This window comes from Chiloscyllium plagiosum, unplaced genomic scaffold, assembly GCF_004010195.1.
Source record: "Chiloscyllium plagiosum isolate BGI_BamShark_2017 unplaced genomic scaffold, ASM401019v2 scaf_15245, whole genome shotgun sequence".
NCBI classification, from domain to species: Eukaryota; Metazoa; Chordata; class Chondrichthyes; order Orectolobiformes; family Hemiscylliidae; genus Chiloscyllium; species Chiloscyllium plagiosum.
This window is the reverse complement of record NW_025212171.1, coordinates 4,886-25,432: the sequence shown is the minus strand read 5'-3', so window position 1 is coordinate 25,432 and position 20,547 is coordinate 4,886. Positions and strand designations below refer to the sequence as shown.

Here is a 20,547-nt window from a genome sequence, read left to right as displayed (position 1 = left end):
AGGTGTAGTGGACAGCGAAGAGGGTTACCTCAGGGTACAACAGGATCTTGATCAGATGGGCCAATGGGCTGAGGAGTGGCAGAAGGAATTTAATTTCGATAAAAGTGAGGTGCTGCATTTTGAGAAAACAAATCTTAGCATGACTTATACACTTAATGGTAATGAGCTGAACAAAGAGACCTTGGAGTGCAGGTTCATAGCTCCTTGAAAATAGAGTTGCAGGTAGATAGGATAGTGAAGAAAGCATTTGGTATGCTTTCCTTTATTGGTCAGAGTATTGAGTACAGGAGTTGGGAGGTCATGTTGCAGCTGTACAGGACATTGGTTAGGCCACTTTTGGAATATTGCATGCAATTCTGGTCTTCTTCCTATCGAAAGGATGTTGTGAAACTTGAAAGGGTTCAGAAAATATTTACAAGGATGTTGTCAAGGTTGGAGGATTTGAGCTATAGGGAGAGGTTGAACAGGCTGGGGCTGTTTTCCCTGGAGTGTCGGAGGCTGAGGGGTGACCTTATAGAGCTTTATAAAATCATGAGGGGGATGGATAGGGAAATTAGACAAGGTCTTTTCCCTGGGGTGGGGGAGTCCAGAATTAGAGGGCAGAGGTTTAGGGTGAGAAGGGAAAGATATAAACGAGAGAACTTTTTCACACAGAGGACGGTAAGTGTATGGAATGAGCTGCCAGAGGAAGTGGCGGAGGCTAGTACAATTGCAACATTTCAAAGGCATCTGGATGGCGATATAAATAGGAAGGGTTTGGAGGGATATGGCCCGGGTGCTGGCAGGTGGGACTAGGTTAGGTGGGGATAGCTGGTCGGAATGGACAAGTTGGACCGAAGGATCTGTTTCTGTGCCATACATCTCTATGACTCTATCCAGAAGAACCGTCGGAGATGTGATGAGTTGCTGACCACACTGCAATTCACTGCTGAAATAAATAGATTGGGAAGTCATCCCCAGTCTTTGTTGTAAACCCTTGCCCCATGATGGACACATTACAATTCATCAGTTTTTTTCGCTTCCAACTGATCTTATTGAACCTCTCAAAGTCTGAATCCTCATTCACTATGTCACCTGATTAAAATTCCTCACTTTCATTTTACAGAATTCTTTTTGAGATGCTCTTTGTTCTTATTAGTGTTGAGTTTAATTACTTTAAAGGTATCCAATATGAGAACACGGTGGCTCAGTGGTTAGTACTCCTGTCTCAAAGGATCTGGGATCTATTCGAATTGGAAACTTGTCTTGCTGCTCGTCAAAAGTATAACAGGTGGAGAGAGAGGCTCCCAAATTCAAAATGCACATTGCCAGATGTCTTGTCTAATCTGACACAAATCTCACCATAGCCCACGTCACTCAGACCCCTATTAAATACCTCCTGTAGACCTTTTATGCAGTTAATTTATTGTATTCTTAGTTTTAAAATGTTTATTGTTACACTTTACTGTGTATATCAATTGGCTTCATTGAATAATTCTTAATTTTGATTTTTTTAAAATACAGCAAGCAACCAAATTGAAAAGCACAATATGCTCAGAATAAATAGTTCATTTGAGGGCTCTGAGTACATTACAATGTTAAATTGAAAAAGAAGAATTACCGAACTTCCATAAAATGTAAATATACTGACTCCTGTGAGGTTTTAGCCCATCTCATTATCATCCTGTGACCTGGACCTTGATTTGACAGATGGGACCTATCTTGAACACCCACACTTCACAAAACCGGATGCAACAGTGTTTTGCTATCTGGTGCACAATGACCTGCATACATCCTTCTCATTCAAGTACAGATAAAGGTTGTAAGTTATCTGACCACAGAAACACCATAACGTATACATGAATGTTAGCCAGAATGTATGGTGATGGAATTTTACAATGAAAAAAAACCCTGAGTGGGTTCTCACACTCAATGCGAATGCAGAATAAAATGGATGAAGTAAAACTCCACAGGCGACTGACTGTGTGGAGTTTGCTCGTTCTCCCCGTGTCTGCGTGGGTTTCCTCCGGGTGCTCCGGTTTCCTCCCACAGTCACAAAAATGTGCGGGTCAGGTGAATTGGCCATGCTAAATTGCCCGTAGTGTTAGGTAAGGGGTAAATGTAGGGGTATGGGTGGGTTGCGCTTCGGCGGGGCGGTGTGGACTTGTTGGGCCGAAGGGCCTGTTTCCACATTGTAAGTAATCTAATCTAATCTAAATTGGAAACAAAGATAGAAAAAGCTACCCATCAAGGAGGAAAATTGCCCATATAAGTCCTGTACATAAAAGGCGGGACAAGACCAACCTGACCAATTTCCGCTCTATTGGTCGACCCTTGATCACCTGTAAAGTGATGGAAAGCATCATCAACAGTGCTATCAAGCAGTACTTTCAAAGCAATGATGGCCTTGGTCCAAACATGGACAAAAGACTGAATTCCCGAGGTGAAGTCGAGAGTGACTGCCCTTGACATCTAGATTGCATTTGACCAAAAGTGGCGTCAAGGAGAGCTGGCAAAACTGGGGTCAATGGGAAACAGAGGGAACACTGGTCGGAGTCATACCCGGCACAAAGGAAGTTCTGGTTGTTGGAAGCCAGTCATCTCAGCTTCAGGACACCTCTGCAGGAGCTTCTCTGGGGAGTGTTTTTGGCCTAACCATCTTCAGCTACTTCATCAACGACTTTCCCTCCATCATAAGGACGTTCACTGATAATTGCACAATGTTCAGATAGTGAAGCTGTCCATGTCCAAATGCAGCAAGTTATGGATAATATCCAAGTTTGGGCAACGAGTTATGAGAAACATTTGCACAAGTACCAGGCAATGACCATCTTCAACAGGAGAGAATCTAACCATCATCCTTTGACATTCAATGGTATTACCATTGCTGAAACCCTCCAAAATTAAAATTCTGGCAGTTACTACAGACAAGAAATTGAACTGGACTAGTAATATAAATACAGTGGCTACTGGAACAGGTCAGAGGCTAGGTATCCTGCAGCAAGTAATTCACCTCCTGACTCCTCAATTCCTGTCTGCCATCTAAAAGGCAAAACTCAGGAGTGTGATTGAATATTCCCAAATTGCTTCAATGAGTGCAGCTCCAACTACAAGAAGCTTGACATTATCCAGGACAACTTAGGTCACTTTACTGGCACTACATCCACAAATATTTAACCACTTTTGCACAGACACTCAGCAGCAACAGTGTGTACCATTCACAAGATGCTACTTCACCAAGGCTACTTCAAGGCATGACCAGCACTATCTCGAAGGACGAGAGTGATATATCACCACTTGCAAATTCCCCTCACAGCCAATCACTATCCTGTCTTGGACTCATTGTCCCTTCAGTGCTGCCCCAGGCAGCAAAGCCCACATCACGTAGATGAACAAAAAAGAACAAAATGTCAAACAATAAATTCAGAACAGTCCAAACCAGAGGAAGTCATGGCCATCTTTGAATTGTTTGAGCAGCCCTGGGCACTGAAAACCTAAGGATACATTCAAGCGCCAGCCAAATAACTTGGGGTGGCACAGTGGTTAGCACTACTGCCTCACAGTGCCAGAGACCTGGGTTCAATTCCTGCCACATTCTCCCTGTGTCTGCATGGGTTTCCTCTTGGTGCTCTGGTTTCCTCCCACAGTCTAAAGATGTGCAGGTTAGGTGAATTGGTCATGCTAAATTGCCTGCAGTGTTAGGTGAAGGAGTAAGTGTAGGGGAATGGGTTTTGGAGGGTTGGTGTGGACTTGTTGGGCCTAATGGCCTGTAAGTAAGCTAAATTTTTTTTATTCACTTATGAATTGTGGGTGTTGCTGACTGCACTAGCAACATTACCTGTCCCTAAGTTGCTCTTCAGAAGGTGTTGGTGAGGCGTCTTCTTGAACTGCTGCAGTCCACACGCAATACCAAATAATTTTACCTTAATAAAATGCTTTTACGTAGCAAAGCATGGAAAAGAAAAGCTCGACTGCCAATTCATGTCAGTCTCCAAAACTGACTTCTTTCCCTGCTACGAAAGGAGGCATCTAAGAAGTAATTTCATTTCAGCAACATAAAGTCGTAAGAACAAAAACTTTTTGCAAGCTATTCAATTGTTATTGCCTGGCACCTGCATACTGTCGACAGGAATAAGTAAACAGTCATCATGTCTACAAAGTAGACATTTTCATCCCTTCCAGAATAGGAACACGGTGATTTTTATAAAATCAGGTGATTTAGCTGAAATTTTTGGTAACCACTGGGGCTGCTGGAGAAGTGTTCAAGAAATTCAATATTTAGCAAAATAAAAACTGAGAAGAAACCACTAATAAGAAATATTCAGGACAACAGTTAAAATAGGGCACGTCGAACCTTAATTAGGAATGTAGGCCAATGCTCCCAAATCAAGACATCTCCAGTGTAAGAGCACTGAAGTTTGGAATAAACTTTATTTGTGGATATTTCCCTTTCCTTTGTGATTGGCTAATTACTTGTTGCAAGAACACATTGAGCTCGAGTTATACATTTTGTAAGCTTTTTGCTCGTTCAAAGGATCATTTAATCTGATGGGAGAGAATGTGGTGGTACCGGTGGACACCGCCCTGTTAATTCATGTGCAGTGAAAATAATGCCGAGGCTCCCTGGTTGGTGTACAGTGCATTGTTGTCAGCTCGGCATTTGCAGAAGGTACATTATACAATTTACACTGTCAGCAATCCCCTCGCAGGTTGGCTCCAAAAAGAAACGCACACCCACATTGCTGAATGTAGGCGGCCAGCAGGAGTCGCCTGCGGAATGGCAAAGGGAGTGGATACCCAAATCTTACACAACCTTCGGTCGGGGAAAAAATATGTTTTTGTGTCCCCGAGGAAGTTCCCATTGCAGATTAATCTTTCTCTCTCTCTCTCTCCGGTCGCGCGACGTTTGCATTTTACAATCTTGGGTTGCAAAGATAACCAGGCACATTAAAAGAATCCCCACCAGCCAGTGGATCCGGTTTGCATGAAGCCTGCAACCTTGAGCTGACTGTACAAGAGCTACCGTGTGTGTGGGAAGGGCTGGGGATCATGCGCTTTGTCTAGTGGCCGCCTCCTTGTCCCTCCCTCCAGCCTGACTGCTGGGGCTGACAGAGCGCTTCTTAGTGTTTGCACCGAGCAGTGCAGCAGCACGTTTAGCTCTGTTAGCAAGGACACGCGCTTTTAAATGTATAAATATTATATGCACGAGATAAAAAGAAACAACTCCTATCTATATGCATAGGTACACACATCCACACACGCTGCATTGGGACACATTCAACATTTCCACAGGAGGATGGCGGCTGTGACCACCAGCAGCAGCAGCAGCAGCAACAACAACCCCAGCTCGGCATTACATTCCAGCAGCAGCACTGAGCCCAGCACCAGGAAACGGATAGACCCGAGGAGGAGGCAGGCGGCACTCAGCTTTCTCACCAACATCTCTCTGGACGGACGCCTCACTCAGGATGAGGAGGCTGAGGAGCAGGAGGATGGGGCCGGGGCGAGTGGGCTCACCAGTAGCAGCAGCAGCAGCAGCGCCGGCGGGGGCGGGGGCGGCACAGCGCCGCTGCCTCTCCGGGCTCCAGGCGGTGCGGCTGCTGTCGCTCCAGCCGCCGCCGCCGCCTCCGCCTCCTCCCCGCTGCCTCCTCCCGATGAGAACGCGGCGCTGCTCCCTGCCGAGCCCAGGCTCCAGCCGAGCGGAGCCTCTGCATCGCCTCTCCCCGCCCCGTGTGCTCCTGCAGGCGGCGGTAGCAGGGCAAGGATCAACTCCTTCACTCAGGGAATACTGCCTGCTGCCTTCTTAAGGCAGGCATCAGTCCCCAACTACTACCTGGAGCAGGGACAGATGGGCAGCAGCACTTTTGATTTGCAAAGATCCAGGTTGGTGCATAAGCGTTATGAGGATTTTACTGTATGCGTACTGTTTTATATAATAGCATTGAAGTTTTTTAAATATTAAATTGAACTTCTTAAACATCAGAATACTAATCAATACATAACAAAATCAAAACACTGCGGGTATTGGAAATCTGAGTTATTTGTAAACTGTTTCTCTCTTTACAGATGCTGCCAGACCCTGCTGAGTATTTCCAGCACCCTTCTAACTTTTTACTGCATGCCTGTTCTGTTTGTATGTGCGACTTTACACCGTCTGCGTTATTATTATGGGAATCCATTCATGGGGCCAGGGATTGCTTTCAAAATGATGCTGCAGCTCATGGTGCACACTGTAGTTTATGTATCAAAGTCAGCGACAGGCGAGGATTAGAGGGGGGCGCGTTTAAAAGGCGATAGCCAAAAGTTGCTGTCTGAGTTGTGATGTTCTATCATTCACTTTTGCCTCACCATTGAATTCAGTAACGTTTCAGTATTCGAGCAGCAGATTTGAACTAAATTCAGTAAAGAGACTTGAATTTTATTATTTGAAGTCTACATACTGTACAGGATATTGGTTAGGCCACTTTTGGAATACTGCATTCAGTTCTGGGCTCCCTGCTATAGGAAGGATGTTGTGTAATTTGGAAGGGTACAGAAAAGATTTACAAGGATATTGCCAGGGTTGGAGGTTTAATGTGTTCATTAAATCCCCTAGCTTCTCTGGCATTTGAAACATTTCTGGTGTTTTATTCTGCCAGTTATTAATTATTGGAGTTTGTAAAATATCAAATTTCAATCCTTTTACTTGCTGTTTTCACTGACTTATTACTTATCTTTATACCTTGTTCTTAAAATAATCATTTTCCTTGCTCATTTTTCTTTCTGTACCTGATTTGACATTGAGTTTATATTTCCTTTGCAAACTTTGCATGGTTAATTTCCAGATTCTTCAATAAGTTTGGAGATATGCTGATGTTTACATGAGTCAAATCCCTAATGCCTGGTTTTCATGCTATGCCATTATCAGCTTGCACTTTCAGCAACGTGTCCTGCAAAAAATGTAGGAACATGAATGTGCCATGACAAGTCTAGCAGATACCGTCAAATACTCACAAGTGAAAACTTACTTGAAGCTAATGAGAGAGATCAATTTTTGATAATACTGTGTTTATTGTCAAACTAGAATAGAATAGCAATTTATTGATGAAAATATCGTGAAATGTACATAGGTCGCCACACATCGGCGCCATTTTACTGGCAGAAATTATAAAAAGAAATAATTGAGACAAAGTTAGGTAAAAGGTCATCTTCTGAGTCCTCCACTGCAATCTGGTTTCATGGAGTGGCTTCGGAATGCTGTCACCAAAGTTGCCCCTGTGGTTGCCGGAGCAAGGATTTCCAGACCGGGCGCAGCACGCTGCCACCACTGAAGCTGACACTGAAGCCATTGCATTGCTGCCATAACAAGGAGGGGCAGACTGAACGCACCAAGTCGCCGATGCTGAAGCCACTGCGCAAGCCAGTGCCACTTCAGCTGTCACCCGAAGTTGCCACCGTAGCCACGAGGAATGAACCAGAGCCACCGCGCTGCTACCGCTAAAACCAGCAGGTGGAACGGACCAGAACCACTGACAATGAACCCTTCGATAAAGCAGCGTCCACTACGGCCATGAGGAACAGACATCTGGATCCATCACACTGCTGGCACCACAGCAGGCCCTCACAGGATCCAATACAGCCACAGAACAGAAGACCCTTTGATACATAAGAGAAATGAAGAAACAAAACAAATAAAAGAAGAATGCAGCCAATTAGCTGAGCAGAAGCTAACAGGCACAGAGCCTGAACACTTTCTACCCTGCCACCATCGCCATCTTGTAAAAGAAACTATTTCCAAATGTAAATGCAGTTAAACAAACTCTTTCTTTGAGTGCTACATTTATATGGCAACATTCGTGTATTAACTGTTCTTAAGATTTTAGAAATTTGAGATTAAAATTGCTCCCACAAATCAAACAGAACTTCCTGTCACAACGTCCTAAGATTGTTTTCAAGATTTGGTGTTTATTTGAGTCTTGATAGTTAACCAAAATGTGCTTTCATTAATAAGGGCCTTTTGTTTTCTTTTCAACAAATTACTAAGGATTCCAGTAAAGAAAATTGTTTCTAGCAAATGTTTTGGTCATCAATTTTTCCACGTTTCCATAGGTCAACATTATTTCTGCTTTGTTGTATTTGGTTGATTCCCCATTCTTTGCAAAGCCTCTATTAATTTCAGTGTTGTATTATAGTCAATTTATTTTCTGCTGCTACTACATAAGATTTATGCAGATATTTAATATTGGTGAGTAAATCCAAGTCCCAGTTACATTTGAGTAAAGTATTGGTAGAGTGACACACAAACAGAATTCAGTTACCCTTGTGGTTTACCATTTGCCATGATGTTGTAATTGTCCAAATTGAGTTTCAGTAAGCATAGAGTTCATGAATGATAATTAAAAGGTCACGTAGTCCATCTTGGTGCATGCAGAGGCATTTGGAGATCGGAAAATAACTCGTGAGACTGCCCCACCCCCCAAAATGTAACTATTTTACAACCGCCATTGTCCTGACTGCAACAGTGCAAAATTTGTTCATCAGATACCCTTGTTTATGTTGCTGCAGCCACCTTCAATTCTGATATCAGGATAGAGGTAGCGCACATTGCTTGCCTGTAATCTGAACAATGGAGGGATAGAATTGCTTGCTAAATCTCCAGTGCTTTTATTCTCTCAAATTTCCCACTACACTGTACATGAACTGATGTGGGTAGGCCTAGCAGGCATTAATAGTGCTCCACTGTATAAAAAAAAAGCCTTCTCCTTCGCTGAAGTTCAATCGTCTCACTGTACCTTGGCAATGTGGTAATACGAGCTGTTAATTCTTAACTGCTACCGAGTCTATACTGCGGTTTGTAAATGAATATATCCCTTGAAAGATAGCATCAATTTAAGTTGGAATTATTTGTATATTCATAAAGGTAATCCATGTCGCTAAGTACTGTCTTAAAGTGAAAACAAATAAAACAGTGAGCAAAGGTGTTATTGGCACCTTCTTTGTTTCTCAGGGGATAAAATGCACCTTGGACTTTAGCTGGTTAGTCATGTAACTATAAATATCGCTGAAGCTTTTGTATGGTAGTACTGTTTTGTGGCTACCTGTGGGGGTTGTTGAAGAACAACTGCAGAAGCTCTCTAATTATCCTTTCTTTCACCTCTCACCTTTACTGAGTCCCAAAAATAGTATCTCATCATCTGCTCGAAGAGAGATGATGAAGATTCCTAAATATATTATTAATGTTTGAAAACAGTGTTTTAAAATGATGGAAAAATGGATTGGTTTTCAGTTCTGTGAAGATCTGACTTTATTTAAGAAGTCAGAAAGTCATTTTTGAGTAGCGAATTTCAAACAAAATCCATAAAAAGGCTCGTTATGTAAGGCAACAACCAGCCAACGAGACAGGTAATTGCTGAGTTGAGTTTTACAACCCAGGGAGAGAAAGTAGCCCAGAGTAGGCCCAGTCAGATGGAGACTAATGCATTCCGAGAGAAGAGATCCTTTATAGCAGAGATGCTGTTATCAACTGTCCAAGGTGTCAGGGCTGGAGGTAAAATCTTGAGTTGCCTAGCAATATGATGTCCAATGACAGGAAGATGGAAATGTCTAGAATGGCAGTGAGCTTGTCTGTGGGTACCACAGAGAGAGATTTGAATGCTAAACCAGTTAGAAGACTGGCTAGAAAACAGCTGGAAGCTGAGTCTGTGGAAAACCTATGTGTTTGCTCTGAAGGTGCTTAGAAGTCAGTAAGAACATTCCAGAAAGCAATTCCAACTGTACCAGATAAGCAAGAAGCTTTAGTGTGAAAAGTGGGGTGACTCTTCACTGAGGTTTGTCTGGTTATGGTTGGAGTAAAAGGTTATATCTTCCTTACTGATATTTACACTAATGCTGTTGCAATTGTTATTGTATAGTGTAACATTTGTTTATTTTGTTGTAAAAATGTTTGTAATAAAAGTACATTGAATACAACCTCTCATGAATATGTTCATGGTGTGGAATTGCTGGTGTTGGGCTGGGGTGGACAAAGTCAGAAGTTACACAAAACCAGGTTATAGTCCAGCAGGTGTATTTGAAATCACCAGCTTTCGGAGCATTGCTCCTTAGTCAAGTGAAGTCCAGATGTTAGCAGCATTCTGAAAGCATGTGATTTCACGTAAACCTGTTGGACTGTAACCTGGTATTGTGTAACTTTTGACTATGAATATGTTCTGTGACTGACCCCCACAGTAAACAAAAACAAAACTCCGTCCCTCACCGGGGTCTGACCTCTCCAGTATTACCGTCAGTTGGGGTCATAATTGTTTATGATGGACAAGATAGAAACATTTGTGAAGAACCTTTTTAGAGTACTGAGTTCAGGTTTAGGTGGCAAAACTCATTGGAAGGACAGCAGGGTTTAAAGGGTTAATTTGTGAAGTGAATCTGCATGAGCCTTGTTTGTATTCCCTTGAGTTGAGAAGATTAAAATCTAAATGAGATATTTCAAATTACATAGGCTCAATACTGATTATTTATTCTGGATGAGGTATCCAGAGGAACAGAGCATAATATTAAATTAGAGTCAAACTACTTAGAAATGAAATCAGGAAGCACTTTGTGTAATGGAAATACAGAAATTTCTTCCTGAAAACCGTGAGTCAAGTGAAATTTTCAAGTTTCAGATTGATACAGTGGTATATCCCTACCCCGAGACCAGAAGGCCTGGATTCAAGCGCCATCTCCTCTAGAGGTGTGTGATAACATCTCTGAACAGGTTGGTTAGGAAATATCGTTACATGGAGCTGTGGTATTGAAGGGCAGGTTGTCTGATGAGGGAAGAGTGGACAGACAAGGCTTGGATCTGCTGGAGTTTACAAGAACAACCCGCAGCCTTGATTGAACCATGTAAGAGCTGAGGGCTCTTGACAGGGTGGATGTAGAAAGTATGTTTCCTGTAATGCGAGAGCCTAGAACTGTTTAAAAATAAGGCAGTTACCCACTTTTATTCATTTAAGAAAGACTCTGAGGATAAGCCTGGAAACTAAAGATCTGTGAGCCTGACATCGATGGTGGAAGTGAGGACTGCAGATGCTGGAGGTCAGAGCTGAAAAATGTGTTGCTGGAAAAGCGCAGCAGGTCAGGCAGCCTCCAAGGAGCAGGAGAATCGATGTTTCGGGCATAAGCCCTTCTTCAGGAATGTCGATTCTCCTGCTCCTTGGATGCTGCCTGACCTGCTGCGCTTTTCCAGCAACACATTTTTCAGCTCTGACATCGGTGGTGGGAGGGGATTCTGAAAGTTAGGATTTGCATGCATTTGAAAAGGCAAGGACTGGTTAGAGATCATTAGCATGGTTTTGTGCAAGACAAGTCATGTCTCAAACATGATTGCAGTTTTTGAGAAAGCAACCAAACAAGATTGATGTGGGCAGAATGGTAGATGTTGTTTATATGGACTTTTAGTAAAGCCTTAGAAAAGGTTCTGTATGGTAGACTAATTCATAAAGTTAGATCACATGGGATTAGGGTGAAGTTGTCAATAGGATTCAAAATTGGCTTGATGGTAGGAGACAAGGTGGTGGTGAAAGGTTGGTGTTTTTTGGGCTGGAGGCCTGTGACCTGCAGTGTTCCACAGGGATCAGTACTGGGTCCACCTTTGTTCCTCATTTATGTTAACGATTTGGATGAGAATATAGAAGACATGGTTAGCAATTTTGCAGATGATACCAAGATTGTATTTTAACTGTAGTGTTTAAGTAAATTGTATTTTGTTTAACATCGAGTAGTTTGACCAGTTGCATCACATCTGGAACACAGCACTTCACATCTACATTTAAAATAAGAAAACGTTGGGTCTACGCTACCACCTTAAAATATTTTTAGAGGGTGGATCTAGGGGTTCAGGTGCATAATTCTTTGAAATTTGCATCACAGGTAGACACAGGGTGGTTGAGAAGGCATTTAGCACACTTGCCTTCGTTGCTTAGACCTTTGAGTGTAGGAGTTGAAACATCATGTTGAGGTTGTACAGGATGTTGGTGAGGCCTTTTTTGGAATACTGTCTCCAGTTCTGGTCACCCTACTGTTGGAAGGATAGGATTAAATTGGAGATGGTTCAGAAAATATCTACCAGGATTTTACTGGGAATGGAGGGTTTGAGACATAAAGTAGGTTGGATAGGTTGGGTCTTCTATCAGTGGAGTGTAGCAGGTTGAGGGGTGACCTTCTAGAAATTTATAAAATAATGAGGGGCATAGATCAGGTGAATAGCAAGGGTCTTTTCACTGAGATGGGGGCGGGGGGGGGGGGAGAGAGAGAGGGTTCAAAACTAGGGGGCCTATTTTTCAGGTGAAAGAAGAAAGGTTTTCGAAAAGACATGAGGGGCAACTTTTTCACCCAGAGTGGTTAGTGTGTGGAATGAACTGCCAGAGGAAGTGGTGGATGTGGGTAAAGTTACATCATTTAAAGGCATTTGGATAAGTCTGTGCATAGGAAAGGTTTGGAGAGATATGGGTCAAACGTAGGGAAGTAGGACTATTTTAGTTTGGGAACACGGTCAGCGTGGACTGGTCAGACAAAAAGGTCTGTTTCTGTGCTGTACGACTCTGTTCATGATAAGGCAAAATTTTCTTCTGCAGAGGGTTATAAATCTCTTCTTCTAAAGCCAGTGGAAGTAGAGTTGTTGAATATATTTACAGCAGTGGTAGATAAATGCTTGATAAGAAATGGATGAAAAATTATTGTGTGTAGGTTGGAATATGGATTAATCAGATCATATAATTCAGTGGCTGAGCAGCCAAGTGGCCTGTATATGCATTCTTCAATATTGATTATATTCAATAATGACTAATAAGACTAATGGAATGCTGTCCTTTGTCATGAGAGGTGCTGAATAGTAAAGTAAGGATGTTGTGCCTCAGTTAGACAGAGCAGAAATCTGAAATGAAGAGTATTAATAGTGTATTGGCACATTTCTGGAGCATGTGGATGTTAAAAGGAAAGGTTGGATTAAACCTGTGCAACCAGGGTTGGCTTATTCTGCACCAGTAATCATAAAATATAATGTTTTAATAGCTATGGAAAATATTACTTTTTATAGTTGTAAGTACTGTAACATTGGCTAAGAGAAACAAAGTTAATTAAAAAAAAATAGTGCACCTAAATGTGGAAACTTGTAATCAGAGTTTCAAGGTTAATTTCTTGTGTGTTTTTGCTTTCTAGTGAATAGTTATGATCATAAAAATAAAGATTGCGAGGTTGGAAATGAAATGTTTCTCCAACCTGGTGAACTATTGTCAACATTAACTTCTGCTGGGTCAGGTGCAGTCAAAGACAACAAGGACCTGACTACCTATTTCTTTGTAGTGGGGCTCAGAATCCCTTGGATTCTAATATCAAAATGCGTTTGGGAAATTCATCTGCTAAAATATTTTGCAAAATCCTGTAAAGGTTATGGACCAGACCAGACCCCCTCAAAATATTTTAAGGTAGCGTAGACCTCACTTTTCCTTATTTTAAATGTAGATGTGAAGTGCTGTGTTCCAGATGTGATGCAACTGGTCAAACTACTCGATGTTAAGCAAAACACCACTTATTTAAATACTACAGTTAAAATACAAACAAAAGAAAGAAGAATTTAGAATAACTCAACTATTGGAAAACTTAACCAAATAATAGATATAGATATTACTATTTAACTGTTCCAATATAGTAACATCCATAAAGACACCCCTTTGTAAAAAGATACATTCAGACACAGATGTTTACATGCAGTTCTGCAATCCAGGAGGAAACAACATCAAGAGAGATGTCTGAGAAAGTCGCAGCTAGGAATCAATGACTGAAGCTTCCAACGCTTCTGGGACCCCAAACAGCTTCTGACTGCTAAAGCTTAAAAAAAAAACTAGAAAGTCTGGGTTTTGAAATCTGGCCATTCCCTTTTTTTTTTAGGAGAGATCAAATGATCTTTATTTCCCATTCATTTCTTCAGTACAAGTTCCTGCTTCCTGGAGAAATTCTCCCAAGGAGAATTGGATACAAACAGGCAAAGACTGCAGTCAAAAGGTCATATTAGCTGCTGTCCTCCAGTGAGAGCCTGTCAAACAGGTACAATCCCATCCCATTCTCAGGAGCTCCCAGACACTTCAGGTTGGTGATGTAGTCCCCAAGTCGCTTGATGATCTCGACCTCCTCATCCAAATATTGAGTCTCCAGGAAGTCACACAGATGAGGGTCAGTCTGGGCAATGGCGAGTTGGTGTAGATCCAGCAAACACTGGTTCAGATTCTTCTCCAGATCCACGGCACCCTGCATTGCCTGCAGACTGTTACCCCACTCATCCTTCTCTGGCTTCTTCACATCCTGGAGGAGGACTCTGCCTCCACGCTGACTCACTATTCTGTTCCCATTGTTCCAACATTTTAAGTAAAACCTAACGGCCTCCTAAAGTTTTTAATCAGGCTGTCTCTGGCACTGATCTTTTGCTGTAATTTGATTCTGTCGATGTTAGCTGAGACTGTTATACAGCAGTTTGGCACCTCTGCCTTTACAACCCCTCTTCAAAACAACAAATAGCCTTTTTACAGTGACAACATTGCCACAAAGGTTTTGCCAGAAGCGTCATAATAAATTCGTCACTAATGTATTCCTGGTATTGCTTTGTATGATCATATGATGAACTGCAGCATCAGTATACATTTATCTTATCTTTGTAACATTTAAACATGGAAAATAAAATCAGGAGTGGGCCACATGATCTTTTCCACCTGCTCTGCTATCAATATTATCATGGCTGATGATCTAACTCAGTACTTTGTTCCTTTTCCTCCCTATACGCTTTAATCCTTTTAGCCCTTTGAATGTTTTCAAGAATGAGTTATAGTTCTATGTTTTGGCTTCAACTGCTTTCTGCAGAATAGAATTTCAGAGACTCATCTCTTTCTGGGTGAAGATATTTCTCCTCATTTCAGTCCTGAATACCCTTATACTTAAACTGTGGCCCCTAGTTCTAGTGACCTTGGTCATTCCTGTTGGAGTTTTATGGGTTTCTGTGAGATCCCCTTTATTCTTCTCAACTCCAGTAAAAGTTGTCCTAACTGGTCCAGTTATGCTTCATATGACTCAGGAATGTTGCCTCAGGAATCCGTTCAGTAAACCATTATTGGATGTTACAGAGACACCTTGATTTTGGTGATAAATTCATAAGCTTCTTTCACAAGATATTGGATGTGAAGATTTGGAAATATGCAGTGCAATTAGTGCAGTCATTCCTTTGTAAAATGGAGCCTGAGATTATTTGTGTTTTGAACTGGCACAGTTGAAAGTTTGAGGTTAGGAGACTGGAGCATCATTGTATTTGATATGGTCAAGTAAAGATCTGGTGATAAGTGACCAGTCAACTGTGCACCAAAGCCCCTCAGGTTGAGTGGGTGAAGATTGGGTTTGTAATTCAGGAAGCACAGGCAGGATTTATTTTATCAGAAATAGCACATGAGTCTGGATTATGGTGAGAAAGGTGTTACAAGAGTGAGAGACCGATAAACCTGATGTCTGATCAGAAGGTGGCTGGCATTGTTTAGCCAGTAGAGTTGTTTTGCTGTAAACTGATTCTATCAGTGGATTAGCATGTCAGCTGAGACTGCGTTATATAGCAGTACAGTACTATATAATACTGAACCAATGTTGGTAGAAATGTATGCATCTTGAACAATTCCCTTTTTTTTTAGCCTTTGTCCTCATCTGTCCGGTAAACAATCTCTTTCTGGGATAGTTTCTCCCAGCAAATATTCTATCCCATCTGAATGGACTTTTGTCCAGAAGACATAGGAACATTCCTCTCACAGTCCAAAGATGTGCAGGTTAGGTGAATTGGCCATGCTAAATTGCCCATAGTGCTAGGTGCATTAGTCAGAGGGAAATGGGTTTGGGTAGGTTATTCTTTGGAGGGTCAGTGTGGACTGGTTGGGCCGAAGGGCCTGTTTTCACACTGTAGGGAATCTAATCTAATCTAGAAACAAGAATAGGCCATTCCGCCCCTCCAGAATGTTCCACCCCTCAATGAGTTCATGGCTAATCTGTGAAGCAACTCCATATATCTCTCTTTATCTGTTTTGGTTTTGAAATTAGCGAGTGATCCAGAATCCACTGCCACTTGTGGACACCCGCCACCTGAAGACATGCTTCAGCTGAATGGTTTGGCCCTAATTCTCAGACAATGCCCCCTAGTTTCAGAATCCCTAACCAGTGGATATGGTTTATCTTCATCTGCCCTGTCTTTTTCTGTTGATATCTTGAAGACTTTGATCAGATCGCTCCTTGAACTTGTAAATCCTAGAGGAGACAGGCCTGATTTGTATAATCTCTCCACATTAACTTAACCATGAAGTCCAGGTATCATAGATATATGAAGGGGAAGGCAGGATTGCGTGTTAAACAGTCCTCTATACAAGGTATTGAACAAAATAGGGCAGGATGAACATGGGCAGTGATACTGATTAAAGGAACCGTTGTAGTACTAGAGAGGTAGAAAGTCCCAGAAGTGTCAAGAACAATATTTATATATTTCCCAGTCTAGTCTGTATGACAACAACTATTGGAAAAGATATAGAGGAACAAATTTGCAAGGAGACTGCAGAAGGACAAAATTTATAGAGTAATTATAATGGAAGCTTTAATTTTCTGAATTTAGCCTGGAATAGCAATTATGTAAAGGCAGAAAAGGGTTCATAGAGTGTGTTCAGGAGAATTTTCTAGAGCTGTATGTTTTCGTTCCAAAGAGAAAGGAATTACTATCAGTCCTTGTTCTTAGGAATGAATTGGACCAAATAAATCCAGTATCTTTGGGAGGACATTTTTAGTGATAGTGATCTCTGTGTTTATAACTAGGCTGACTATTTTAAAAAAAAAAGCTAATGAACAGTACAGAAGAAGAGTAATTCATTGGAGTAAAGCCAAGTTTGATGGGGTAAGAATAGATCTGGGTTGAATACACTGGAGTCAAATGTTGGCAGGAAAAATAGCTGAACAAAGAACTACCTCCAAAAGAAGAGATGTTTCATCTGAAGGCATAGTCCCTTGAAAGGGAAGGGGAGAGCATCAAATCAACAACTCCCTGGTTGACAAAATAGGTAGACCTCATAATGAAGTAGGAGAAGTCTGCGTATAACAGATGTCAGATCGAAAATACTGTTCAGAGCCAACCTGACTAAAGTAGGTACAGAGGAGTGAGGGAATATCAAATAAGAGAAGCGAAGAGAGCAGTGACAAACATAAAAGAAAGTTCCAAAGTCTTCTAATAATATCTCTGAACAGGTTGATGAGAAAATATCTATAAGAATTGAAAGGAGGAGTTGGGCCTATTTAAGTTCCAAAGAAGGGATTTACATATAGAGGCTGATGATATGGCTGAAGAATTAAGTAAAAACTTTGCATCTATCTTAACTAAGAAAGAAAATGCCAAGAAATGCAAACGAAGGAAATTCAGATACTCTAAGGATTCACAATTAACGAGCAGATATTGAATAGGTTGCTTGCACAAGATAAATTGACAAAAGACTGAATGTGATGCACCCAAGAATGTAGAGATAGGTGGAAATTGCAGAGGCATTGGCAATTTTTCAGTCTTCCTTAGACTCAGGGTGGTGCCAGAGGAGCAGAGAATTTCAGACAAGCAGCGCTGTTGAAAAAAGGATGCAAAGATCAATCAAACAGCTACAGACAACTCAGTTTAACTTCACTTATTTTAAACCTCTAGAATCTTTCATTTGGGACAAAGTATATGATGAAATGCACAAATGTGGGTTAATTAAGGAGAGCCAGCATGGATTTCTTGAAGGAAATCTTTTTTTTAACGAAAATGGAGTTTTTTGGATGCGGTAACTCAGGTAACACTGTTAATGTACCTCACATGATTTCCAGAAGGTGTTTGATATAGTGTCACATGGCAGACTTGCGAGCCAAGTTAGAACTCTGGAGGAATAGGGAACAGTAGCAAGATGTTGATTAAGTGATAGCAAACAGAGTAATGGTTAATTCATATTTTTTGGGCTGGGGGTAATTTTGTAGTGATTTCCCAAGGAGTGAATGTTGGACCCTTGCCTTTCGTGATTTATACTCATGATCTAGACCTCTTGTGTGCAGGGTACAGTTTCAAAATTTGTGGAGGATACAAAAGTTAGAGGCACTGTAAACTGTGAGGATGATTATGTCAAATTTCAAAAGATAATGATAAATCGGTGAAGTGGACAGATAGGTGATAGATAAAGTTCAGCTTCATCTGGATAAGCGTGACGTGATACAATTTAGTTAAAAAGAACATGAAAGACAATACAAAATAAAAGTTACAATTCTAAAGGGGGTGCAGGTGCAGAGGACCTGAATGGGTGTGTACAAGTTATCAAAGAGGCGCAGTAGTAGTGTTCCTACTCCTGGACTGAGAGGCCCATGTTCAAGTCCCTCCTGTTCCAGATGTGTCTAATTAACATTTCTGAACAGGTTAACGAGAAAATTGATTTAAATAAAAAAATTATAAACAAAAAAGTTATTAAAGATGGTAGGACAGGTTGAGTAAATAGTTCATGAAGCATGGTTTATTCTAGCCTTTATCAATATAGGCATAGAGTATATGTGCAAAGTGTTTTGTTGAACTTCTGTAAGACACTAGTTCAGTCTCAGAGGGAATATTGCTTCCAGTTCTGAACACCAGGCTTTGAAGGAGGGCAGATGAGTTATCCTGACCAATATTTATCCTTTAAGCTACATCATAAAAACAGGTTACCTGTTCTTTATTGTTATCTGTTCTGCATTGTTCTTTATCTGTTCTATATTGTTTCAGGAGTTTACTGTTCTGAAAATTGGCAGCGGTGTTTCCCATATTATAGCCATACTGCATTTCAAAAGTACTTCAGTGGCTGGAAGCTACCAAGAGCTATCCTGTACTTGTAAAAGATGCTTTATATATGCAAGTTATCTTACATTGGGAGAACTTCTTGACCTTAAATACCGTCCTTATTTAAAATTCATTCTTGAGATGACTGACAACATCAGCATTTATTGATTATGTCTAAGTACCTTTGAGAAAGTGCTGGTAAGTTGCCTTAAAAACAGAAACTTCAAGCTACATATAGAGGTTATTCAGCCCATCATACCCATACCAGCCATAAAGCGCTGGATAACATGATCATACTTTGCAGCTTTCCTCAAAAGCTCTGTGGTTTATGGCAGTACGAATACTTTTTCAATATGATGAGAGTTTCTGCCTCTACCATGCCAAACCCCAACTGCCCTCTGGATGCAAGATGTCTTCAATGTCCCTCTAATCTCTCTGCCAGTCACTTCAAATATATTCACCTTAGTTATTGACCTATTTGTTAAGTTAAAGAGATCCTTCTGACCCACACTATCTTGGCCTCTTATAATTTTATAAACCTCAGTTGAATCTCTCTCAGCTTCAACTATCACAAAGTAAACAGCCTTTGGCTTTCCTCATGGCTAAAGTTCCTGCTTCTGGCAACAATTCTTGTAAGTCACCCCCAGTACCCTCTCCACCAGAGTCATGCTCATCGTGTAAAGCAATGAGCAGCACTGTATCCTGTGGCCTAACTTAATATTTTATATAAGTCATTTATAGTCTGTCATTAAGGAATGCAAGGGCAAGCAATGTCTTTATATATTCGTGCATTTTAAAATTATGGGCTGAACATATAAACAAGAAGGGGAAGGCGGCTTTTCAGGACCTTGTTCCTGCTCTGCCATTTAATAAGATCACAGTTGATCTGATTGCAACCCTAAATCCACATTCCATCCTAAACCCTGATAACCTTTCATCTTCTGGTTTAACACCTCAGCCTTAAAATCCATGGGATGTATCCCATGAAAAGCAAGGGCTTATGAACTGTGTGCTGCGGAAATACCCACTCGTCACAAAAGCGCCAATCAACCATTACCCTTCCTGCTCCAGTGACTTTCTGCTACTGAGCTCGCTTTGGATCCAAATGACCTCCTTTGATCACTGCAATCTATGTGGGGTGGGTAGAACCAGAGTGCTGTCATCTGTGGCTTTCCACAATTTTGAGCAAGTGACAATAAAGCAATGATAATATATTTCCAAGTCTGGGTGGGGTGTGAGAGAGTTTGGGAAGAACTATTGCAGGTGATGGTGTTCCCAGGTGTCTACTGCCTTTATTTTTCGAAGTGGAAGCGGCCACTGATTTTACAAATCCGAAGAAAGTTCATTCTCAGTAATCATTGCTTTATGAAGCACTATGCATTTAAGATACACTTTCTTTGTTCTATTTCAGTTTGTTTTGCAGTTAGTACCTGATGTTGCCTTGGTGATGTTTCCTCACCTTTGCTGATTGCTGTGTTGGTGGCTGTCATGCATTGCTGTACTGTTTAGTTTTGTGGTGAACAGCAGATTTTATAAATTTCTGAAGACAGGTCAGGTTGGTAATAGCATCAGCTGGTAGGGAGAGAACATTAGCATTAAAGAAAGCATTTGTTTTGTTGCTTCATGCCTCGAGTCATGCCCAGGCCATCACCAATGTGATAACTGAAGAACTATAATCCAGATACATTAAATACAGGAGAATATTCAATAAATACAAAAATGGGTCC

The 20,547-nt window shown here is 41.3% G+C and overlaps 2 protein-coding genes across 2 annotated transcripts; one reads left to right on the top strand and one right to left on the bottom strand.

The window, feature by feature from the left end:
• Nucleotides 1-4,205: 4,205 nt before the first annotated feature.
• On the top strand, nt 4,206-5,956 carry LOC122547323 (CDK5 and ABL1 enzyme substrate 1-like). The gene has a single exon (XM_043685964.1). The coding sequence runs from the start codon at nt 5,276-5,278 to the stop codon at nt 5,939-5,941; it is 666 nt and encodes a 221-aa protein (XP_043541899.1). The 5' UTR covers nt 4,206-5,275; the 3' UTR covers nt 5,942-5,956.
• An 8,023-nt stretch (nt 5,957-13,979) lies between these two features.
• Nucleotides 13,980-14,332, bottom strand: LOC122547324 (ferritin, middle subunit-like; the record flags this gene model as incomplete). Its single annotated transcript, XM_043685965.1, has 1 exon — nt 13,980-14,332. A coding segment is annotated over one exon (328 nt), but the record flags the coding sequence as incomplete, so codon positions are not given.
• Between the last annotated feature and the right edge of the window lie 6,215 nt (nt 14,333-20,547).